The 20,671-nt window shown below is 36.4% G+C and overlaps 1 protein-coding gene across 4 annotated transcripts in view; it reads left to right on the top strand.

Moving 5' to 3' along the window:
• The window catches only part of LOC107088356 (ras/Rap GTPase-activating protein SynGAP-like), a 75,414-nt gene extending 61,461 nt beyond the window's left edge, over window positions 1-13,953 (top strand). For 3 of the 4 annotated variants that reach the window (XM_015380479.1, XM_015380477.1, XM_015380476.1), the window contains 3 exons: window positions 192-403; window positions 8,751-8,823; window positions 13,339-13,953. In XM_015380479.1, the coding sequence (XP_015235965.1) occupies window positions 192-403; window positions 8,751-8,823; window positions 13,339-13,377 (324 nt within the window). In that variant the 3' untranslated portion in view covers window positions 13,378-13,953. The remainder of the gene's footprint in view (window positions 1-191; window positions 404-8,750; window positions 8,824-13,338) is intronic. The other variant, XM_015380478.1, reaches the window with a different exon arrangement.
• The last annotated feature ends 6,718 nt before the right edge of the window (window positions 13,954-20,671 follow it).

Below are 20,671 nucleotides of genomic sequence, written 5' to 3'. Positions count from 1 at the left end.
CAGACTCAAAAGAAATATGTAAAACTGATCAATATAACCTTAAAAAAACTTTTTAGTTTGCAGTCATAAGACAAAACATTTGAAAAGTCTTTGTAGCATGAGTACTTTTCAAATACCTTGCAAGTAGCAAACCTCTTACTTCCCAGAACTGTTGGGAAAAGCATGACTACAATATTTGGTTCACCTTTCAGGTAAGGGAATATGAAGAGGAAATTCACTCTCTGAAGGAGCGGCTGAAGATGTCGCATCGCAAACTGGAAGAGTATGAGCAGAGGCTTCTGAGCCAGGAGCAGCAGACCAGCAAGATCTTGCAGCAGTACCAGTGTCGCCTGGAAGACAGCGAGCGGCGCCTAAAGCAGCAGCAACTGGAGAAGGACTCTCAAATCACAGGGATCATCAGCAGGTGATCAATTTAGCCTGGCTTTCTCTTTTTCCTTGTTTGTCAAACAAAAAATGGTGATGGTTAAAAAAAAGTGTTTTTAGGGATGCACCAGTGTGCAATTTGGGCCGATATCAATATTAATATTGCTTTGATAGCTGATAGTCCCCGATTTTATGTATTTCACATATTTTTCTATTGTAGCAAAAATGACCTCACCAATGGCATCCTTTCTTTACTTTAGAATAATCCTGTGCTGCATCATAATCATTAATAGGTCCAAACAAATCACACAAAATTCACATGCCTTTCTTGAAAGACATACAGAAACAAAAAGATAATAGTAAATATTGGTGGTTCATATAGTTTTTTTCAACAGAAGGATACAAATGTATTTAAAAAATGACTAATATCAGCAAATACTGATGTTAATGCAGATATACTGTGCATCCCTAATTTTACTCCTGCAGAAACTCTGTTATTGCTCCCTGTATTCATGCAAGAAGACCTTATAAAACTTAAATATTTCACTTTGATTTGATGCAAACATACATAATAGCAATGTGGATATACAAAAATGATGATTTGAGATTTTATGGAAGGGATTCAATTACATAAATCAGAGAAAAATAGCTGACTTCATATTTTGTATGGATCATCAATGACCATTTGACAGGTGTTTTTATATACTTCGTTGTGTTATCTATTTTGGATCTTTTCTGGTATAGTTACTAACCTTCAAAAGATCTGCAGTATGGAGGACCACACCTGACATAATTAAACACATACAGTATAAATAAATAAATGACCCATAAATATATAAGGTTGTTGGTGAAATAATGGCTTAAAATTTTAATTAGTGAGCCATTAAATGCAACAAACTGATAAAAACTAGAGATATTTTAAAAATTTATAAATTATTTTGATAGAAAGATAGACAGACTAAGACAAGAATAAAACAATACAAGTAAAAAAGACAAAGCAAAATAAAAAACACCAATTATAAGCTTTAAGGAGACAGGAATACCAGTGTCTCCACAGCTTAGACTGGTATGGTATTGCACTACATGTGGTTTCAAGATAATTTAATTTCAGATACTTTTATCCTACGGATAAAATTATACATTAACTGTCATAAAATAACATGTAAGTTATTGACTCTTGCTGTGACAGACATATTTCTCGCACTAGTCCATCTTGGCCATTTCAAAAGTACCCGCAAAGCATCATTATAGGCCACCTGTAGCCTTTGCAGGTTGTTTTTTTATATGTAGATAACAGGGGAGTAGTGTAAAGAAAGGTACAATATATATTTAATAGTTCCACTTTAACTACATCAATACATGCACCAAATTTATGAGCAAGGGTATTAGCTTGAGCATACAGCATTCTACATTGTCTATAGATATCGTCATCATCTGACAGATTCTCTGTGATGATGTGCCCAAGATACTTGGTTTTAGTTGTAACACCCAGCACAGTATTTGACAGCTGAAAATCTGGAAACTGAATGGATTTATCTTCTTTACTGCTACAGATCATGACTTTTAGATGGATTGTACTTAATGTCATGTTCCAGACCATTCTCAGGACAGATTTTAAGTAGTTGCTGTAACCCAGCAGTACTTGGACTAAATAATACTAAATCATCTGCATTTATCAGGGTAATTAGAGTTACAACCTCCCAACTTGGTGATAGTTCATCCAGTTCCAAATTAGAAAGAACTGGAGACAAAATCCCACCTTGCCTCACCCCATTACTAACTCTGAATGGAGTCTAGAAACAGTCCCACGTTTAATTTGCAGTGTTTGCTGAGCATACCAATATATCAGAATACAAGCAATATACTCTGGTACACCTTTTTGTGTCAAATTATATATCTTTTATTTTTGCTGTTCCATTTCATCTCTGCACTTTTCTTCTAATTTCTTATTTAAGCAATCAATATTGAGTCTTGTTTGTTTTTTTTGGTTTTTTTACTGGAATGTTTTTAGCTCCTTATTTATTTCAAGTAAATTTAGTGCTGTTTTATTTTTCCTAACCCTTTTGATTTTCTTATTTTTTGACTATCCAAATATGTTTAAAACATGTTTTTCAACCCTTTACATTGTTATTTCTACCTCTCCTTTTTTCTGCCACTAGTTTTTCCACCTCCCGTGTTTCCGATTCGTGTTCTCCTCCATATGCGGCTGTAAATACAGTATACAAACAGAGAGGCCGACTTTAAAACACTACGGTCAACATTGCAACTTCTCTGTTATTGGCTGGGATCAGTAACTGTAACTCAACTGCTAAATCTGTAAATCTTCTAAGTTGATTAGCAAGAACAGTCATCAGTTGCTACTACAGTCAGACAGCCACCAGCAGCTACTAACCTCAGCCAGTAGGAAAGAAGCTGCTGCTGTGACACTGCTTCAAAGCCATATGTATATATATATTTTTTTTTTTTTTTTTTTTTTTTTTTANCATTTTTTTACATGCTGCACATGGAGAAAAAATGAGTGGCAGAAAAAGGAGAGGCAGAAATAAATAGCTTAAGAGAAATCTGTTTGCTGTGAAAATACTTAGATTAGGAAATATAGTTTTTAAAAATAAAAAACATACTGAACTGATCAAAAAATATGATAAAGGGTGTAAACACATGTATTTCGGTGGTCAAAAAAAAGGGAAAAAAAATGTTTTTCTTTATGTATCTTTGTTTTCTTTATGTAGCTGTGGCAGGATTGGTCCTCCACAATGCAGGTCTTATGGAGACCAATGTGGCAGAGCCTCATTTGTCATAGAAGTATGGCATATGTTAACTTTATGTAAATAATAAAGCTTGGAATGGTAATGTTAAGGATACTGTAAGTGATATATATGCAACAACTAAAAAATGAATAACAGTCGATGTAAAATCCTAATATGGGTAGAAATAAAAAAAGATGAGTGTTTGATGTAGATAAAGGGCCTTATTGAACCTGCAATACCTGCCAGTAGTAGAAGAGGAAATCTATTTGTGTGCCTTGTTGAGGCAGAGGAGAAGAGAAGAAAAGGCAAGTTTGTGATCATCCGAGGCCTCCTGCTTTCTGCTTCAGTGCTGCTAAAGGTCATCTCTACATTCATACTGTAGAATCAGTGGAGCTCCATCAGCAGTTATCTTTGGTTCGTTCTTATTAAAAATCTTCCTGTAAATGGAGTCGAATGTCCTATAAAAGGCTGTTTTTATGAGTTCAGTCCAGGAGAGGTCAGCAGAGATGAAGAAAGCTGGGAAAATTTTTTAAACCTGACAAAGGCTGGTATGAAAGGCTGAGGGCATTATCTGTGTCTTTAAAAGCAGCACAGTTTTGACATATGATGGTAGTAAAAATGAATGAATTAAAAATATTTAGTTCTGTTAAATCTGTTAAGATATTATGAAAAATTAATTCATTTCTGTGACTTAATTTACTAAGTTAAACACATTCTACAGAATTGTTACATCAGTTGTAAAGATTTTCTGCTTGCAGCTAATAAAGACATGACTTAAGATTAGAAATGACCTCAGACCAATAAAAACATTGATAATACAGAAATGTTTCATATTATATTTGCTTTATTGCAGTTAGCCTCCAAGGTTGATATTTCTGTAGTTTCTTCTCTTGTTTCTTAAGTTTTTTTTTCCTTCTGGTCATTATTAAGCAGTAGTTTAAACAATAGTAGGGGACAGTTATTTTCATATAGGCGAAGAATTGTTGAAATTCGTTTGATCTGGTATGTAGATGTATGCAAAACAGGGGCGGATTTAGGAAATTTGGGGCCCTAGGCAAAGACTGGCAGGGGGCCCTCTGAATTGAGAAGACAACACATAAAACAGACCCATTATACAGATACAGAAATTTAAATAGAATAGACATACAATATTTGCTCTATGTTTTTGTCCCTTTTCTTTTTGTTCTCCTCTATATGTTTTGTACTCAGCTGACTTTTCATGCTGTCTCAAAAAAGGAATGAATGATTTTTTTCCAAGCATTAAGCTCACTAGATTAGATTTAGGAAGGAGATTTGCTTTTTCATTTTTTTTAATTTGATATAATTTCAATGTCTTTAGGAGGTAGAGGTGTTAAATTAGGAAATTTGATTTTTAACCTCATCTCTCTAAAAAAAATGTCTCTTGGATAGATTGAATATGTATAAGTGGTCAGCTGATACATACTGATATGTATCAGCAATCAGTGGTTTTACCCGTAGAAATGTTTTACATCATGGTGCCAAATATTAAGCTACAGTCATTGCAATGCATTGACTGCAGCAATGCTCCCGCAACAGTAAACACAGCTTGAGGAGCTTCTTCTGTGAATTTGTTTGTCCTCTTGAAAAGCTAATTAGGATCAAATTTGGAAGGGAAGCTGGCTTTGATCAGATGGCTTTGAAGTGCTTCATAAGATGGATGTAAGTGCGTTTAGCTGTAATAACTTTTCTCTTTTGGTGTATCAGCGAGAGTGGAAGACTTTAGGCAGTCTGCAATGGAGGCGTGTCTGTCTCAAGGATGGTTTGTATGTAGATGTATAATTGTGAGAAATATTGTGCGTGAAACTAGAAGCCAGCTCTGAGCTTGGTTTACAGCAGCTGCAATGGATTGCATAAAATAATGTAACTTGGGTGCGTTGTTCATGTCATTTTATTGCAACACAATTACATTACAAACACAAACTTCTAAGTTTTCCTGTTGGGTTTTTATGTAATAGTGCAACACAGAGTGGTGCACAATTTTACCTTGAATATATGTTATGAATGAAATCATCCCATTATAGCTCTGGTTGTTTGATGTTTTTCAGAGCCTCAGTCCCAGTCTAAAGTCTGGTAGCTACTTTGGCAAGGGTTTCTTTCCGATATAAAGTAATATTTACAGTTCTGCTTGAAAGTTTACATACCCTTCCATTCAACGCAATGTTACATTGAACTAGTGATTTACATAACGCACATAACGCAAAATAATAAAAAAGGAATGTTATATAAAAACATACTAAATGGTAATTTAGTAACATAAAATATAGATTTTGTTCTACTTGCAACAAGACATCTAAAAACTTTCTTAGTTTATTACCACAATATTACTGTTTATCAGCACTATATGAAGGCATGGAGTGTGCATGCCTTAAAATTCAGGTCTTTTCATTTCTGCAGCTTCTGCACAGTTAGGATGAGTCTATTCTCTAAATAGTGCACACTTAACCCAATCTGTCAGCTTAGGTACATGTCCATGTCTTATCAGATTTTCAGTTATCTTGTACTCAATTTAATGATTGTCTTTTCTCTAAAAAAGCTTTTTTCACTCACCAAAACAGCTAAAAGACATAACAGCAACATTTAAGCTTGTTGTACAGATGTTAATAAAAAAAGTTTTTGTAAAGTTTTACCTGAGTTTTGGAGCTAATGGCATGTCAGAGAAGGCCAAATGAAATTGCATGTCCAACATCTTATGATAACTCATTTATAAACATTTATTCACATAGATTTTGTACATTGTATTTTGTGATAGAAAATTAAGCCAATTTATTCATGAATATATAATTTAACATGGAAATGTTTAGATCTTAATTCTTTCAATTTTGATAATTATGGCTTAGAAATCATGAAAACCAAACAATCAGTCTCCCCTGGGTGACTATATTCACAGAACATTGCAAAAAAAGTTAGAGCATGTTCACAAAAAGTTGAAAGAAAAGAAAATAAAGTATAGAAAAAGGTGCATCACCAAAAAGCTTATCCAATATGTAGAGAACTGTAAACAAATTTATTTAGGAACTTAGAACAGCTGGAGTCAGAGACTCCATAGACGATATATGAATTTTACATTCAAAAATAAGTTACAAAATCATTTAACCTTTTTACATTTTTTGTCCTGTGCTTGTGTATTCAGTATACTAAAAGAGCTGGTCTTTCAAATGTTGTGACTTGCCCTATGCAAAAAAAACCTGAGTAAAAGTATGTTAAAATTGCTTTATTCATAACTATTTGTTGCAAGAGTATCAAAAACTGTATTACACAATTTTTATGGATAAAAACATCAACGTACAAATATGAGAAGTGTTCACTTTTTTTTTAGATTTCTTATATTACATCACAAATAATGTGTTTATTTGGATTTTATGAAATAAACATGATGTAGTGCTTAATTTTAAGGAAGGAATATGAAATGCCCTTTTCAGGAGGTTTAGATGATAAAAAGATATAATAATCTTTGCACATCTCTAGGCACTTCTAAATCCATCATCTAAAAAAGGAAATATTGTACACATGCAGGCCTCCCAGGACATGTTCATTCACTTAAACTGACAGGATGGGTAAGGGGAGCATTAATAATTGAAACATGCAACTCTTAAGGAACTAAAATTGCACTATTTAGTGGGAGACGAATACTGTTGACAAGAAAGCAACAATTCAGGCTCTCTGTAGAGTCTGGCCTTTTGGGAGGTGTAACAGGGGAAAAAGCTCAGTTTTCTGACTAGACAAAACCAAAACTGAACGTTTTGGCCTACATGCAAAGATATATTTGGTGACAAACACTTAATATCAACCAAAGAAAAAAAAAAACACACAGTGAAACATAGTGATGGCTGCATTATGCTGTGGGGATGTTTCACTAGTTGGAGGTGTGGCTTTGGCAGAGCTTCGCCTTTCAAACTGTTTTAGTAAAGAGCTCCTAGAGACAAGCCCCTAAAAATATAAGGCCGTAATTACGTATAAATATGGTTCTGCTAAGTAATATCTCAAAAGTAATTAAAGGTATAGTGGAGGATTTTCATGAATTTTTAAAAGACCCGCCCTCTCCACTTTAAAAAAAAAAAAAGCTCATGTACGACCCTGTGACAGAAAGCGGTTTTGGTTTGGAGGACCGGAATGCAGAGACGAGTTGGCAGAGGTGAATTTAAATGGTTTAATAAGGTTCACAGGCACTGAGGCAGGAATAAAAAAATCCAACAAAAAATAACTCACGAGCCAGAACCTAGGAGACATCAGGGGAAAACCAAAATCTAGGAACCAGGAAGAGACAAGGAAAGCAGACAGACGATTGACCAGAGGTTAGACGAGACGTTAGACGAGGATCCAGCAAACAGGAACTGAAGAGGGAGGGCTTTTAAAGGGGACAGAGACAGGGAGAGGGCTAATGAGGAAATTGAAAACAGGTGAGGGCTGAAGAGAGAACAGAGCAAGAGAAAGAGGACACAAGTGGGCAGCAGAGGACAACAAATGGAAAACCTGAAAGACAGGAACTAATAAGAAAACAACAACAAAATAATAATCAAATAAATAGGATAAAGAAACATGGTGAAAAGAAAGCTAAATACTATAAATCAAGGAGCAAAAGAAAAACATAACAGAAACAGAAACCTAACACCCTGTACCCGCTCCCGAGAGGGAACGCCTGTTAAGCGCGTGTGAGAGTGTGCACAAGCCCATTTCTCCTCTGTTTAAAAGTTGCTGTTTGTATCGCTCATACAAGCTAACTTTCAAAAAAGATTTGCAATTTTCCACTATGTCAGACTCACCACCGGTAAGTGAAAATGGGGACAAGCAAGTAGGACGGCCTTATGCAAACATATCACCAAAAAGATTGACAAGTTGGAGGACCACTTATTTAGATGATCCACCCAGAAAAAGAACATCTTTCACTATACCTTAAATGCAAAGGCACCTAACACTCTTTATTTGTTAAAGACATTTTTAAATGTGTGTCCACTTTGAAGTTCTTTCTTGCTTAATGTTTGTCTATTACACAAAAATTCAAAGGCTTTGAATACTCTTGTGTAACGTGTCCAAGAACACTTGCATCTCAGCAACAATCAAAAATATCCAATAGAAAATATCTTTTTTTTTTTTTTTTACATTTTCATTCATTTTATGTGAGGATTTGAATTAACTTCATATTTTGTTTGTTATTCATTTATCTTTGTATGTTTATGCTGTTAAATAATTTCTACCAGCATAATAGGAAGATGTAGAACATACTTTATCATCCGTGGGACTTATTTAATGGCTTTTAGATTATGTTGTAATTATTAAACACAATTATCTGTTTAAGAGAACTGATAAAACTGAAAATATGGCTTAATCTGTAATTTATAGACTACATGGAAATAAAGATGAACTAAACCTGGAAAGGTTAATTTGAACCATTAATATTTGAGTGAAATTATGATTTCAGATAGTGACCTCACATGACTACACACCTTATTATTCTATATTTATTCTACTTATTCTACATGTTCTCCAACTGAAAGGAGATCCACAAACATTTCAGGATCTTAATATTATTATAGCACAGTATCACATTATATCTGAAGAACACCGGCTTCATAACTCTACTTTTGTCAACCGGTTTGTTTGTTTCTATTTCCCTGTTGTCAGACTCATGGCTGTGGAAGATGAGCTGAGAGGGGGTGCCATGCCTGATATTAAGCCACGAATCCTCACAGACCAGGTTTGTGCCTGTGTCTTCACCTCCAATCATTTCCTAAATCAGTTTGCATCATATATTGCATCACATCCAGGAGCATTGTTTGCAGAAGCCAGCACAGGTTGAGAAGTTTCTAGCCACATGTCAGCCACCTTCATTGTTCAAGCCACATTTTTTGTCATATCAAACAGCAATGTTTCACCACATCTTGCAACCACTTTAATGGGGTTAAAAATGTAGGGGTTTCGAAAAGTACAAATCAGGCATCTAAGAAAAGAAACAACAAAAAAAAAACTGGCCAGGCAGGGTGGTCTTGTCTCTGTGCAAAAACAGAAAAATCTTGAGAGCAGTATTTAGATGCTATTTGCCTTAAATTGGCTCTTCTCATATGGAATGCAGTTTTCACTGAGGAACTGTGACTCACTAACAGCGTCAGTGCAATACAAGTTGCTGAATGCACCATGTGGGATGATTGATGACGCAGGTGAAGAGGCTCTTCATGCTTAAATAACTAAGAGGAAATGTTTGCTATCCTTAAAATACACCGTCGTCTTATCTCCACCCACCGAGATTACAGGAAGACTGATCAAATTGTAGCGTCCAAATGCAGAAACATTTCAGCATAGCCCTGCTGTGAAATGCTTTTTACACCTAAAACTAAAACAACTGACTTGTAACGTAATTAAATGCTTGAATTGGGCAATCTAATATGAAGTTTGGTGATAGTGCAGCAATGCAGGATTAGCTTCCAATCTTGAGTCAAACCGTGTCTAAAGTAATGTGGTTAAAAAAAAGTCATACCTAATGAGATAAAAAAAAGCCACACCTTCCAGCTGTTCAAAGTTCTGCCTTTCATATTAAGGTCTTTCTTTCTGTTGTTAAAACACTGAAAGGAGAATCATATTTGCTGACCCTCATTTCCAGTCTTCCTTTTTGAGAAGGTTGTATATAAAGTCACAACCAGATATTTATACACGCTATAAACTTACAACTTTTAAGTCAAATATGGGCTAAGCTGCGAATAGATTATAAGGCCACACCTCAAACAGCAGTTTCCTTTTGTGATATCATGGAAATGCCAGTCAGAAAAAATATATCAAGAGGACCTTCACAGTCAAGCCATCGAGATTCCCCTGATGGCATCACATCCCTCTGTTCAAACAAGCATGCATTTAGAGAACAAAATAAGAATACCATTTATAGTCTGTGCCAGTTGTACTGCAAAAAAGTGAATAAAAGGAAACAGGTGCACAAATTAAAAAATGTAAAAAATAATGAAATAGAACAGACTATCCGGTGAAGAAAAACTCCATATCTTAGAAAATAAAGTCTTTTTTAGGAAATGGCATATCCATGCTCTGGGGCTCTATCTGCCCAACAGACTTCTCCGATCTACCGTCCTGATCCTATGATCTTATGCTAACAGCAGGAGATCATAAGAGATGAACTCCTGCTGTCCAGAGCTAGCCTTGCCTCCGCCCCATAGAGTATTTGTGTCCTTTTGGGGCCCCACAAGGCTAACACCGCCCCTCATCTTACCTTTTTCTCAAAATATGTCACAGGCATTTTTGTAATGTCAGGTTACCCTGTTGGATGTGCTAATACTAGCTTGCTGTCAGACTTGTGTTTTCATGTGTGAAGGACTGTTTAGAGTTCTGCTGCTATCATTTAACTCTGCTCATTCCTTTGAGTCTATATGAGTTGGGTAATCGTCACTGCGTCATAATTGATTTCCACAATTTTTCCTCACTCAACCAAAGCATCTACAGCCAGAGACATGTTTGACAATGATTTTGGGTCAAAGCAAGGGGTTTTCTTTTGACGCAATTTTTTTTTTTTTTTTTCAACAAACCGGCTACACACTGTGGAGAAGACGGGCAGACAGGGTGGGGGTGCAGGTACAAGTCCCAATAGGCATCCTACACTTGAAAAAGTCCCAGTAGTCTAAGGAGGGAAATTCAGAGGTGATGGAGCTAGGTGCTGCTTTATACAAGCCCACTTTGAAGCACCGCTCCTTAATCATGTGAAGGTTACAAAATGTAATGCTACTTCAAGCCACTGTTACAGCCTCAGGTGTCTGCATTTTTTTATGCAAATATATCATGTACATGTATTTGCATGCATAAGACTGCATCTAGTTTGATGTAGGGTTTGTCACAACTATTCTAATCATGCTAAGCATAAAATGTTGGACAAATGGCTTTAAAAATAGATATTTCAAGTCCATTTCACTCTGATGTCCTGTGACTTGGGGAATCTGTTGAATACTGTTCATTTTGAGTGATGGACCTTTATTACATTTTTCAGCCCAATTTTCCCAGCAAAAAGCAATCCATACCTGCTGCTGTTGGGATTAATTCAGGATTACTTTATTTTAGGGCTGCAACAACGAATCGATAAAATCGATAAAAATCGACTTTTAAAAGCGTTGGCAACGAATTTAATCATCGATTAGTTGTGTCGCGCGATTAATGCGTCATCCGCCGCCGCCGTCATCCCGGGGAAGAAAAAAAAAATATGGCAGAGCGAGTCAGCGCCGCAGTTGCAGTGTTGACAACTCAGCGACTTTTCAGACCCCTCCAGCGACTATTTCTTTAAAAAGCTACTAGCGACAAATCTGGAGACTTTTTACGGTGTCACTGGCGGCTTTTGGAGACTCTTACGTGAAAGCATGTATCGTTCCTACTCTTGTCCTCCAGCGGCAGCTGCTGCCGTGGGGCGCCTCCCCCATCCCAACGCCTTTCTCCCTCTCCCACAAGAATCCCTCTCAGCGGGGCAGTCAGAGCCGCAGGATTTTAGTGAGGAGTTTACCCTCAGCGTCCAGACTGCAAATGAAGCGCGCATGCCCCGGGATTGACGGCGCAAATTGATCACAATAATTAAAATAGCCTGCGCTTTGTAAAGTGAAAAAAGTCGTAACATGCAACTTTTGTAAAAACAAATGAACATGGCACAGAAGCACCACTGTTATGACGCAGCACCTGAAAAGAAAACACGTTGGGGCCTTCGATGGCAGTGAAGAGAGCTGATCAGCAGGATGAGTAACCATGTTTGTTTCATTTTAAAGTGGGGAAACGTTACGTTAGTTTCTCAGGTAGCTCATCTGATGCTTTCCTTAGCTTGTTAGTAGGTTACAGACAGTGATAAGGTTGGCTACTTATTTTACTTTTAATTTCATTTGAATTAGCTTAAGCAGCGTTTATATTTTCTTTATAAATAAATTAATTTGCAAATTATGAGGGCAAGGCTTTTAAAGTTTAAATCTTCTGGCAAAGATAAAGTAAAGAAGATCCTGCAATTTATGGAAGTAAAGCAGAATAAAATCCAGCAAGATCAGTAATATGTCAATTAATTATATGCCACATTCCCATGTAAATATCTGTCTTTGGAGGATGTGTTTTTTAGCACCCCTAGTTCTCTCATTTTTATTCCAAATACAATTTATAATTTGAATCACAGGGCTATTTTTATCTCTATGGTTCAGTATTTTCTCAAGTAGCAACTTTAACTGCTATACTTTCCTGTCTTAAAAGGCAGAACTCTTCTAGTCTATAAAAACCTCATTTGTTGAAATGGGGGGGGCCTATTGTTTGAACCCCTTAGAGGCTTTAAAAAACAAAAATGCCGGTCTCTTTTTGCGCTTTATGAAACAAAATACCCTATATTTTGTGGATGTACAGCTACATTTCTCATGTAAGTTTGCGTAGTTTTAACACAAACATTTATTTTTCATATTGCACCAGTACAGTTAATGAGAAACCTGCACTTGCGTGCTTGTTTGTTCTGTCTAAAATGTTTATTTTGGAATGAAGAGGTTAATATAAAAAAAATATTTTGTGTCCGATTCATCGATTAATCGAAAAAATAATCGTCCGATTCATCGATTTTCAAAATAATCGTTAGTTGCAGCCCTACTTTATTTGATCCATCACTGAGAAATGTCCCTTAAAATCATAGCACAATACATTTTTGTCTTTAAAAATGTTTCATTTTCATTTCCATTGTTTTCAGTTGGGTTAGTACTTAGAGTCTTGAATTGGGTTTTGGTTTGGGTAGGGGTGTTAAACCACAATTATCTAGGTAGTGAATCAATATTTTTTATGCAATATTAAAGTATTGACTCTAACCTTGTAAAGCGTTATAATCAGATGTGTTTTTCCTTGCAAGGACTGGAACAGAGAAGGCCTGTACAATTTACTCCTTTAAAGGAAACAATCCTTTCTGAGCCATTCATCTAATATCACTATCATGACTGTCACTTACTTATTAAAGGTGACCTAAAATAAAGTCTTTATGTACTTGTAATTTTGGCCTGGATAACTTTCAATAACAGCCAAAGTTTTCCATTTGTTAGTTGAACCAGCTGCCCTGTCTTCACATCACACTCATCTTACACCCATCCAAGTGACATTAGTCATCTAATTTTCTCTGTAAAAGAACGAACATTTTTTAAAGAAATATTACAGTGTGATGCTAAATGTTTATCACCAGTAATCTGCAAATTTAGAAAAATGTTAATGTTTGTTTTGTCTTTCACAGTCTCTCAGCCAGGTATATGGGGGACTCCCTGGATCCTGACTGCCACTTCCAAAGTGACCAGAATTCATGATGGTCACTCGAGTGTAAGAAGGTGGATCAAAATGGCTCCTACAGAAGGACTGCTTAGTCAAAGCTCTACAAAGGACTACAGATCGTATCGTCTCACAACGTTATCCATTAAAAAAGTATTTTAAAGATTGTTGCACATATTAAAACTTAGCCTGTAACAGAACTTGACAATCAACTCAGCAAGAGGACCAACATGGGCAGCAAAATGTTTTTGCACAGTTTGGTGAAATACAAGCCAGTGCCACATCAACGGCAATACTGTTCCTAATGAGTTTATGTAACTGAGGTGGTGGAAAATAGTGGGATAAAGAATGGATTCAAGCTTTTTTTTTTCTCCCTGTCTACAAGAAGATTTCCGCTGCAGTAGCTGAGGAAAAAAAGTATTAAAAAGACGCTTTTGCAAAGCACAATATCCTTTCATGGCGACGCCTTCAACAAGCATGTTGAGCTATATATATATTTTTTAGTTTAGGTTTAGTAAAATTTTGCTTTAGTTTATGCGGCTTCCTTTTATATTACAGCCATCTTGTTTGAAAGTTGCACAATTAGCTGATTGAAGTAAAATCTAAATCATTTTATTTTTCAACTGAGGGAAAATTTGCAAATACTAGACTTTGATTCTTTATCAAATCTATCGTTTAATCACCTAAATGTATTTAATGATGGGGCAGTTTAATCAATCAAATTTTTTATAACAGTATATTTTCTAAATCTGACCCACGGTTAAAATAAACAGAAAAAAAATTTACTCTGAAAAACTTTTGTAAAGCTGGGCATACGCTGTATGATTTATTGCCCTTTTTGGGTTGATTTTCCAGTCGTGTGAGAATTTTTCGAATCGGGCAGACTTTCAGCCTGATCGTGCGTTGTGTAGTGCACATGGGGTAACAAGGGGCGATCAGCCACTCACGACCACTTCCAGATCAGGAATCGTGAGGTTGGGAGAAATTAAAACGTGTTTGAAATTCAGTCAGCCATCGTGCTCAAATTGCTCAGTGGGCATGCGCAAACAAAGATTCTTCTTCTTCTCAGAGGAAAACACAGAAGCATGGCGGGGGATGCGAGGGAAATGGAGTTCTTTCTTTAAAATTGACAGACCATAGTAGCCGCGTAGTGTTGCCCAGCCATGTCTTTGTTCGCCTTTTCTTTTTAGGGCTTTCAGCACATAAAGTTGCACAAATTGCCAAGGCAGCGCGATTCTCTCTAGTGAGCTTCATATTCCTCTTCTACTCGTTTGGCTTCCAGATAGACGAGTCCGAGTAGCGCCATCTCACTGCGGAGGTAGGTCGCATCAGAGTGTTGGGTCCCACAGTGCGAGAACATACATCATGAGCTGTGAACTATTAAACCCTGCGGTTTCGTCGTACGGTGTGAGCTGTAGCTGCATGCAATGATTGAAATAATCGTACAGTGTATGCCCGGCTTAAATGGATCCTGCACTTCTGGCCTTGTTAAGTTTCAGAAAATAATTCTAAAATTCATTTGACCACTAGAACCACAATTTTTCCAAAGCTCATGACTGAATTAAATTTATATAAATCTAAATATAGTATGTTATTGTAATTTTGCTGCCATGCTATTGGATGGCTCAGAGATTATACAGAATTTTTGGAACAGGACCTCAACTAAGCCTCTTAGTAGCTTCTTTTTTGACATCTTAGAAGTAATGGTGACTGTAAAGACGTCACCTTTTCTTGCATAGCTGAAAGGTAGCAAAGTCAGCATTTAGCCCTTCCTATACATCTTCCAGAGTAAACTCAATTTGGAGGATGAGTGAAAGTTTCTAATGGATGAGTAAAGCTAACAGCTGCACAGATCACAGTTAAATCCATTTGACTTAGAATATATTTACAACTTCCATGAAAGGTCAAGCAAAGACAGTGTCAGGTGTTAGCATACCTTGTCCCGGTTTTGTAATAAATCTCATTCAAACTTAGAGGAAAAAAACTCAGATGTTTTATTTAGCAGGCCAAATTAAAATGGCAGAGGGGCTTAACAAAATTGTGAAAATCACAAATTAAAATGTGCCAAGATAAGGGGAAGTGTTGAACTGAAATTGTTTTATGTTTGACAATTATATTTAGATTGCTGCGTTGAGAGCTACTCTTATGCTATGTTCAGACCACATGCTGCAGAAGCAGCAAAAACGCGGTTGCTGCTTCACTTTTGATGTTGAAGTTTAGTTTCGATGTGCAGCTGAAGCTTCTTTGCTGCTCTAGCTGCACGGTCAAAAAGTGGGTCTGATGTGCGTTTGGCAGGGCTACCTTATCCTTTCTTTGCCTGTAACAATGGCGGATTGAATCGAGAGAGTGGCTTGGCTTATTTTAATGAAAAATGCTACCTTCAGACCGCAAGGGCTGAAAGCTTTATTTTTTATGCTCTAAGCGCAACTGTCTGCGCCTTACATTCTTTCTGTAAGGGCCATAAATTCCAACTGGTAAAGATTGACGTCACAGAGCAATTCCAAGTTCAAAATCCAATATGGCTGTGGCACATGTAAAGAAATTGGAAAGTTGCAAATGTATACTATCTAATTTATTAGTCCTTTTGACTAGTTATATCTCATTAGCACAGCGATAAACACAGAGCCTGGTCTTCAAAAGGTTTGCCTGTATTAAAACAATTTCGTAAACACCTGCACAGCTGATTATGAAGGTGAAAATCCAACTACATGTGCAACTGAAGAGTGCAAAAGCACAAGTAAGCTTATTTGTGTGTGTGCCTTTATAGAAAGGTTAATAATATCCTAAGGACCAAATTGAGCTACATCAAATGTGGAGGATATTCACACATAAATATTTCACATCCACAAAGAGATTTGTCAACCCTGATTGCATGTGCAGTTTTTGCATCAAAATGTAACACTTTTGTGTGGTGGAGAGAACTGACATGGGGAATGAAACATAGTGTGCCTTCAAATAACTGATTTGTTCCCTAACCACTTCCCTCTACTTGAATACTGTCTGTGCAGCACTGCAGATCCTACAAAGTTTGGTTTAGACATCAGCAACCTGTTGCAATTAAGTGTTGCAATTAAGTGTGACATCTTTAGTAGAATGATAACACTCACTCAGCTACATATTGTTGTTTCAGTATGTGAACATGATGTCCAAGGCAAGGCTAGTTTATCTATAAAGTGCATTTCAATAGCAATACAGTACAAAGTGCTGCACATAAGAAAAAAAAACATTCATATGAAATAAAGGTAACACTAATAACTACAGACTAAAAATGAATGATTAAAATAACAGGATTATATTAAAAGTTAAACAGTTGATAAAAAAAATAAAGGTAAAGTTAAACTCAAAACTTATCATCTTTGTTTTTCATAAAGCACAGTTAAAGACCACACTTTTACAGTTTTCTAGGAGTATGTTCCACATTAGTAGATCATGAGAACTGCTTCCCCATGTTTGGTTCTAGGAATGCAGAGTACATTTTAACCAGGAGACCCTGGAGATCTTGGCAGTTTATAAATCTGTCATATATTTTGGTAGTAAGCCATTGAGTAATTAATAGATTAATATAACTATTATTAAGAGATGGGGAGCCACAGTAATGACTTTAGAACTAGATTGATGTGCTCCACTTTCTCAGTTTTATTGAGGACGTGAGCAGCAGCATTCAACTGTCTGTGCAGCTCTTTATCCAGAAATTTTGGGAGTAATCTTTTCCTCTAAATATGAATGCATGATTTCGTTTTTAAAATTCTGCTGAAACATTAATCCTGGGATATTGTAAAAGCCTTTGTTGGGATTTTGTTTATTTATTTATGTGCCTCGGAAGGTTCAGATCTGAGTCCATCAAAAAAACCCAACATTTTTTATTAGAGCGCCAGTTTTCTAGGCACTATAACAGTATTGAATGCTGCACTAAGGTCCCCAAATAGCAGCACTGTGTACTAATACCATAATCTGCATTTATATGAATGTCATGAACACTTTGATAACGACAGCCTCTGTCGTCACTAGAGAAGCCTGTCTGAAGGTAATTGAAGTGCCTAATCATTGCTAGGTGAAGTTCTTTAAATGTTGATAATCTTACTGATGATGGAGAGGTGTGAGTAGGGTTAGGAATTGATAAGATTTTCACAATTCCCTTATCGATTCTATGAAACAATGAACTTGGTAGGTGCACGGTGACATTCGTCTACCTTCGCCTGGGACATTCTATTTCTGCCAGCCTTGGCGAAAACACAAGGCAGTGAACAGGAGCTGGCAGCCTCTGAGCCAGCCAAGCTACCCGTCTCGTCACAGTCATCTAAATCTAATGGAGAAGGCATACGTTTAATGAAAAAGCATTACTGTAGAATTTCGGGAAATAAACTCATCTTCCCCTGATTTAAATAAACGAGCGTCACCTTTCTCTCGCTCGCTGAACTAGGGAGCAGCTTCGTAGCATGTTTCGTTACATCCATTGCAATAGCTTAAATCATGTAAGAATTCCAGCTACCAGTAGTTCTAATTAAACATGAAGGGCTGGATTAACAAGAAAGGCACACTCCCTTAATAACCCCAAAGAGAGGTAAGAAATTGGTTTATTTCCAGAAATAGCATATGATTTACTAGGGAGCACATTAGGCACAGCCAGTGATATAAAACTAGCTACTTAACACCAGAGTTGCCTTCCAAGCTGGTCGTAACTTTAGCTTCTGTCTGGAAGGCATCAAAAACACGGCATTCGTTAAAATGTATGCCATGTTGTGTGCGCAGGTGTTTCTGTATGTTAGATGTATTTTCTCCTCCAGATGTATTTGCCATTTTGCAACGATTGCAAAGCGCCTTGTTTCCATCTTTCTGTTCCTTAAAATTAAGCCAATCTTTCAATCCCTTTGACCGCTTTTGTTTTGCTTTTCTCGACTTACGCCTGGTCACGTCATACTTGCTTACTGACCGTGTGCATAACTTGCGTAAAAAACTTGACGTAAGTCGTGCTGCCCAGCGCTAGGCTCTGGTGCTGCCTGGAATCGTTAAGAGAATCGTTAAGCGAGCTGCCAAACGGTGCCATGGAATTGGAACACATGGAACCGGTTCTTAACAGGAACCAGTTTCGATTCCCATCCCTAGGTATGAGATGGGCCTTAAGTTCTGCAGTAGCAGCTTGTCTGGGTTGCTCTTTTTTAACAGTAGTTTAATAATTGCTGTTTTTAAGGCCTGGGGGAAAACATCTGACAAAAAAAAAATCCAAGGTGAGTGTCTTATTCTGTTCTTGTCCATATCTTCTTAATATGTCCAACATTTACAACAAGTTACTAACCTCTCATCCAAATTTTGTATGAGTGGCAGTCCTGCACAAAAGACACTTATCAAGTATAAGGGAGTATTAGTATACTGTGTGCATGGTATTTCATAAAAATAAATTAGCTGTTTGTGCTTCTATTAAATACCTTAAATCAGTATTTCGTGGTAACAAATTAGTGTTTCTTTGCCCCATAACAGTTTTTGGGCACTGTAATTTAAAAGTCAGGAGTATACTCACAAATATTTCTTTGGTCATTTTAGCCACAGAAAAGGCATTAATACTATGACAGACTAGGTAGAGTCTGTGAATGGGTGAACATATTTGAACTGTCATAAAAAGACGTCTGTGTTCCTTGCACAGATTGATGCAACAGTAAGTAGTTCAATGCACAATTCAACTTCAATGAAAATAACATAACTAAACGTAAACATTATTTCATGTTTATCGAAAAATAAAACTGAATATTAACAGCCTCCGTAAAACAAGTGCACCAAAGTATATAAAGGTGTACGGGCTCACAGTGGCTATTCGTAAGTTTGGGTAAAAGTTTTTTCTTCTCCCACAATGTTGCTTTTCAAGCTCTGCACTAAGCACATTTATGTTGTAGGAAATTGTTATGAGCAATGTGTTGCAATATTTTTGGTCAATCAGGTTTTTTGAAGGTAAATCAAAATGTTTAAATCAATCTCCCCTGGGGAGGAGAAGAAAAAGTAAAGTTTTCTAATTTTGTAATTGATAGGTAATCTTTTGCATTTGAACTTTTATTATTTTCTTGGTTTTTTTTTTAACTCTTGTTTATAGCACTTTGAGACACATATGTAAAGTGCACTAGAAATGGTATTATTGGTGTGATTATTGTTTGAAGAATGATCACTTTTACCTCCACCTATATTAGAACTCCATCTTTTTTACAGCTGATAGCAAACTGCAGTAGCACAGTATTTGCTCATTTTTAGTGGGTACATGGAACCTTTTTGCAAGTCTTATCCTTTGCGCATACAGTCTTTGCAGATCACCCACGACATGCCCAATTATTGTATGTTTAATTGTTTTTTGCCTGCAGAATTTAGCTCTCCTTATTTAGGCTTTTGAAGATCAGGCCCATAAATTTTTACTGTACAATATCTGTCCTACAGTTTCTGGCACAACTTCCAATCTTAATGAGGATTATAGATCGCCGACACGTTTAGACATGGAGCCGTTTAGAACACAGTTAATGCAGCTGTTTTATCATCTCCAAGATCTGTGCTTCTACTTGTAGCTGTTAGCTTGACTCTGATTAGCTGTTTGCTTGGCTGCAGCATAGATATTAACTTGACTTTGTTAGCTTTGCTTGAAATGGCAGTTTGATCTCAACTTTTAGTTTGAATCTTCTCTTACAATTTTTCCTTGATTCTCATTCTAACTCTAACTACTCATAAGTAGTCTCAACAACGTTGGTTTAAAAAGCAAAACTATAACTACAAATGAAAACCTTACTCTACTGTGGTATGCCAGGTAACACGGTTTTTAAAAATGTGCCATAAGAAATTATCGTTTAAACTAGCTGTGTTGCTGCTTATAATTAAGACATCTAAAAGCACTGGAATACCTTTGATTAATTTTTATTGTTTTTTTTTTTTTGTATTTCAAGCATACATCAGCAACAGTTTTGCATGTGCTTTTGTTGAAAAATATAACTCTGCAAGTCTACAAACTTGTTACAATTACCACCCTTTGAGCCACCTTTTCTCATTGACAGGCATTTGGTTTTAGCCAAACTGCCACTGGCTTTTCAGTTTTTTGGGGTTTTCTTTTTAAAAAGTAAGTGGCATTACACCTTTCGCATTATATGACACGGTTTGAGATTGGTAACAGATTAAAAACACCTGGAAAATGTATATGTGCATCAGATTTGACTGCCTTAGAGTCTAAACGCAGGGCCCCAACTAACAAAACCACTATAAAGAAAAAAACAAAACTGTAAACTTTGTAAATTAAATGTACTTTTTGTAGTCAGGTGATAAATTATTAAGCAGTGTGA

Source organism: Cyprinodon variegatus, unplaced genomic scaffold (assembly GCF_000732505.1).
Source record: "Cyprinodon variegatus isolate N-32 unplaced genomic scaffold, C_variegatus-1.0 Scaffold216, whole genome shotgun sequence".
Lineage (NCBI taxonomy): Eukaryota > Metazoa > Chordata > Actinopteri > Cyprinodontiformes > Cyprinodontidae > Cyprinodon > Cyprinodon variegatus.
The sequence above is the reverse complement of the archived record's forward strand: the minus strand, read 5'-3'. Positions and strand labels throughout refer to the sequence as shown.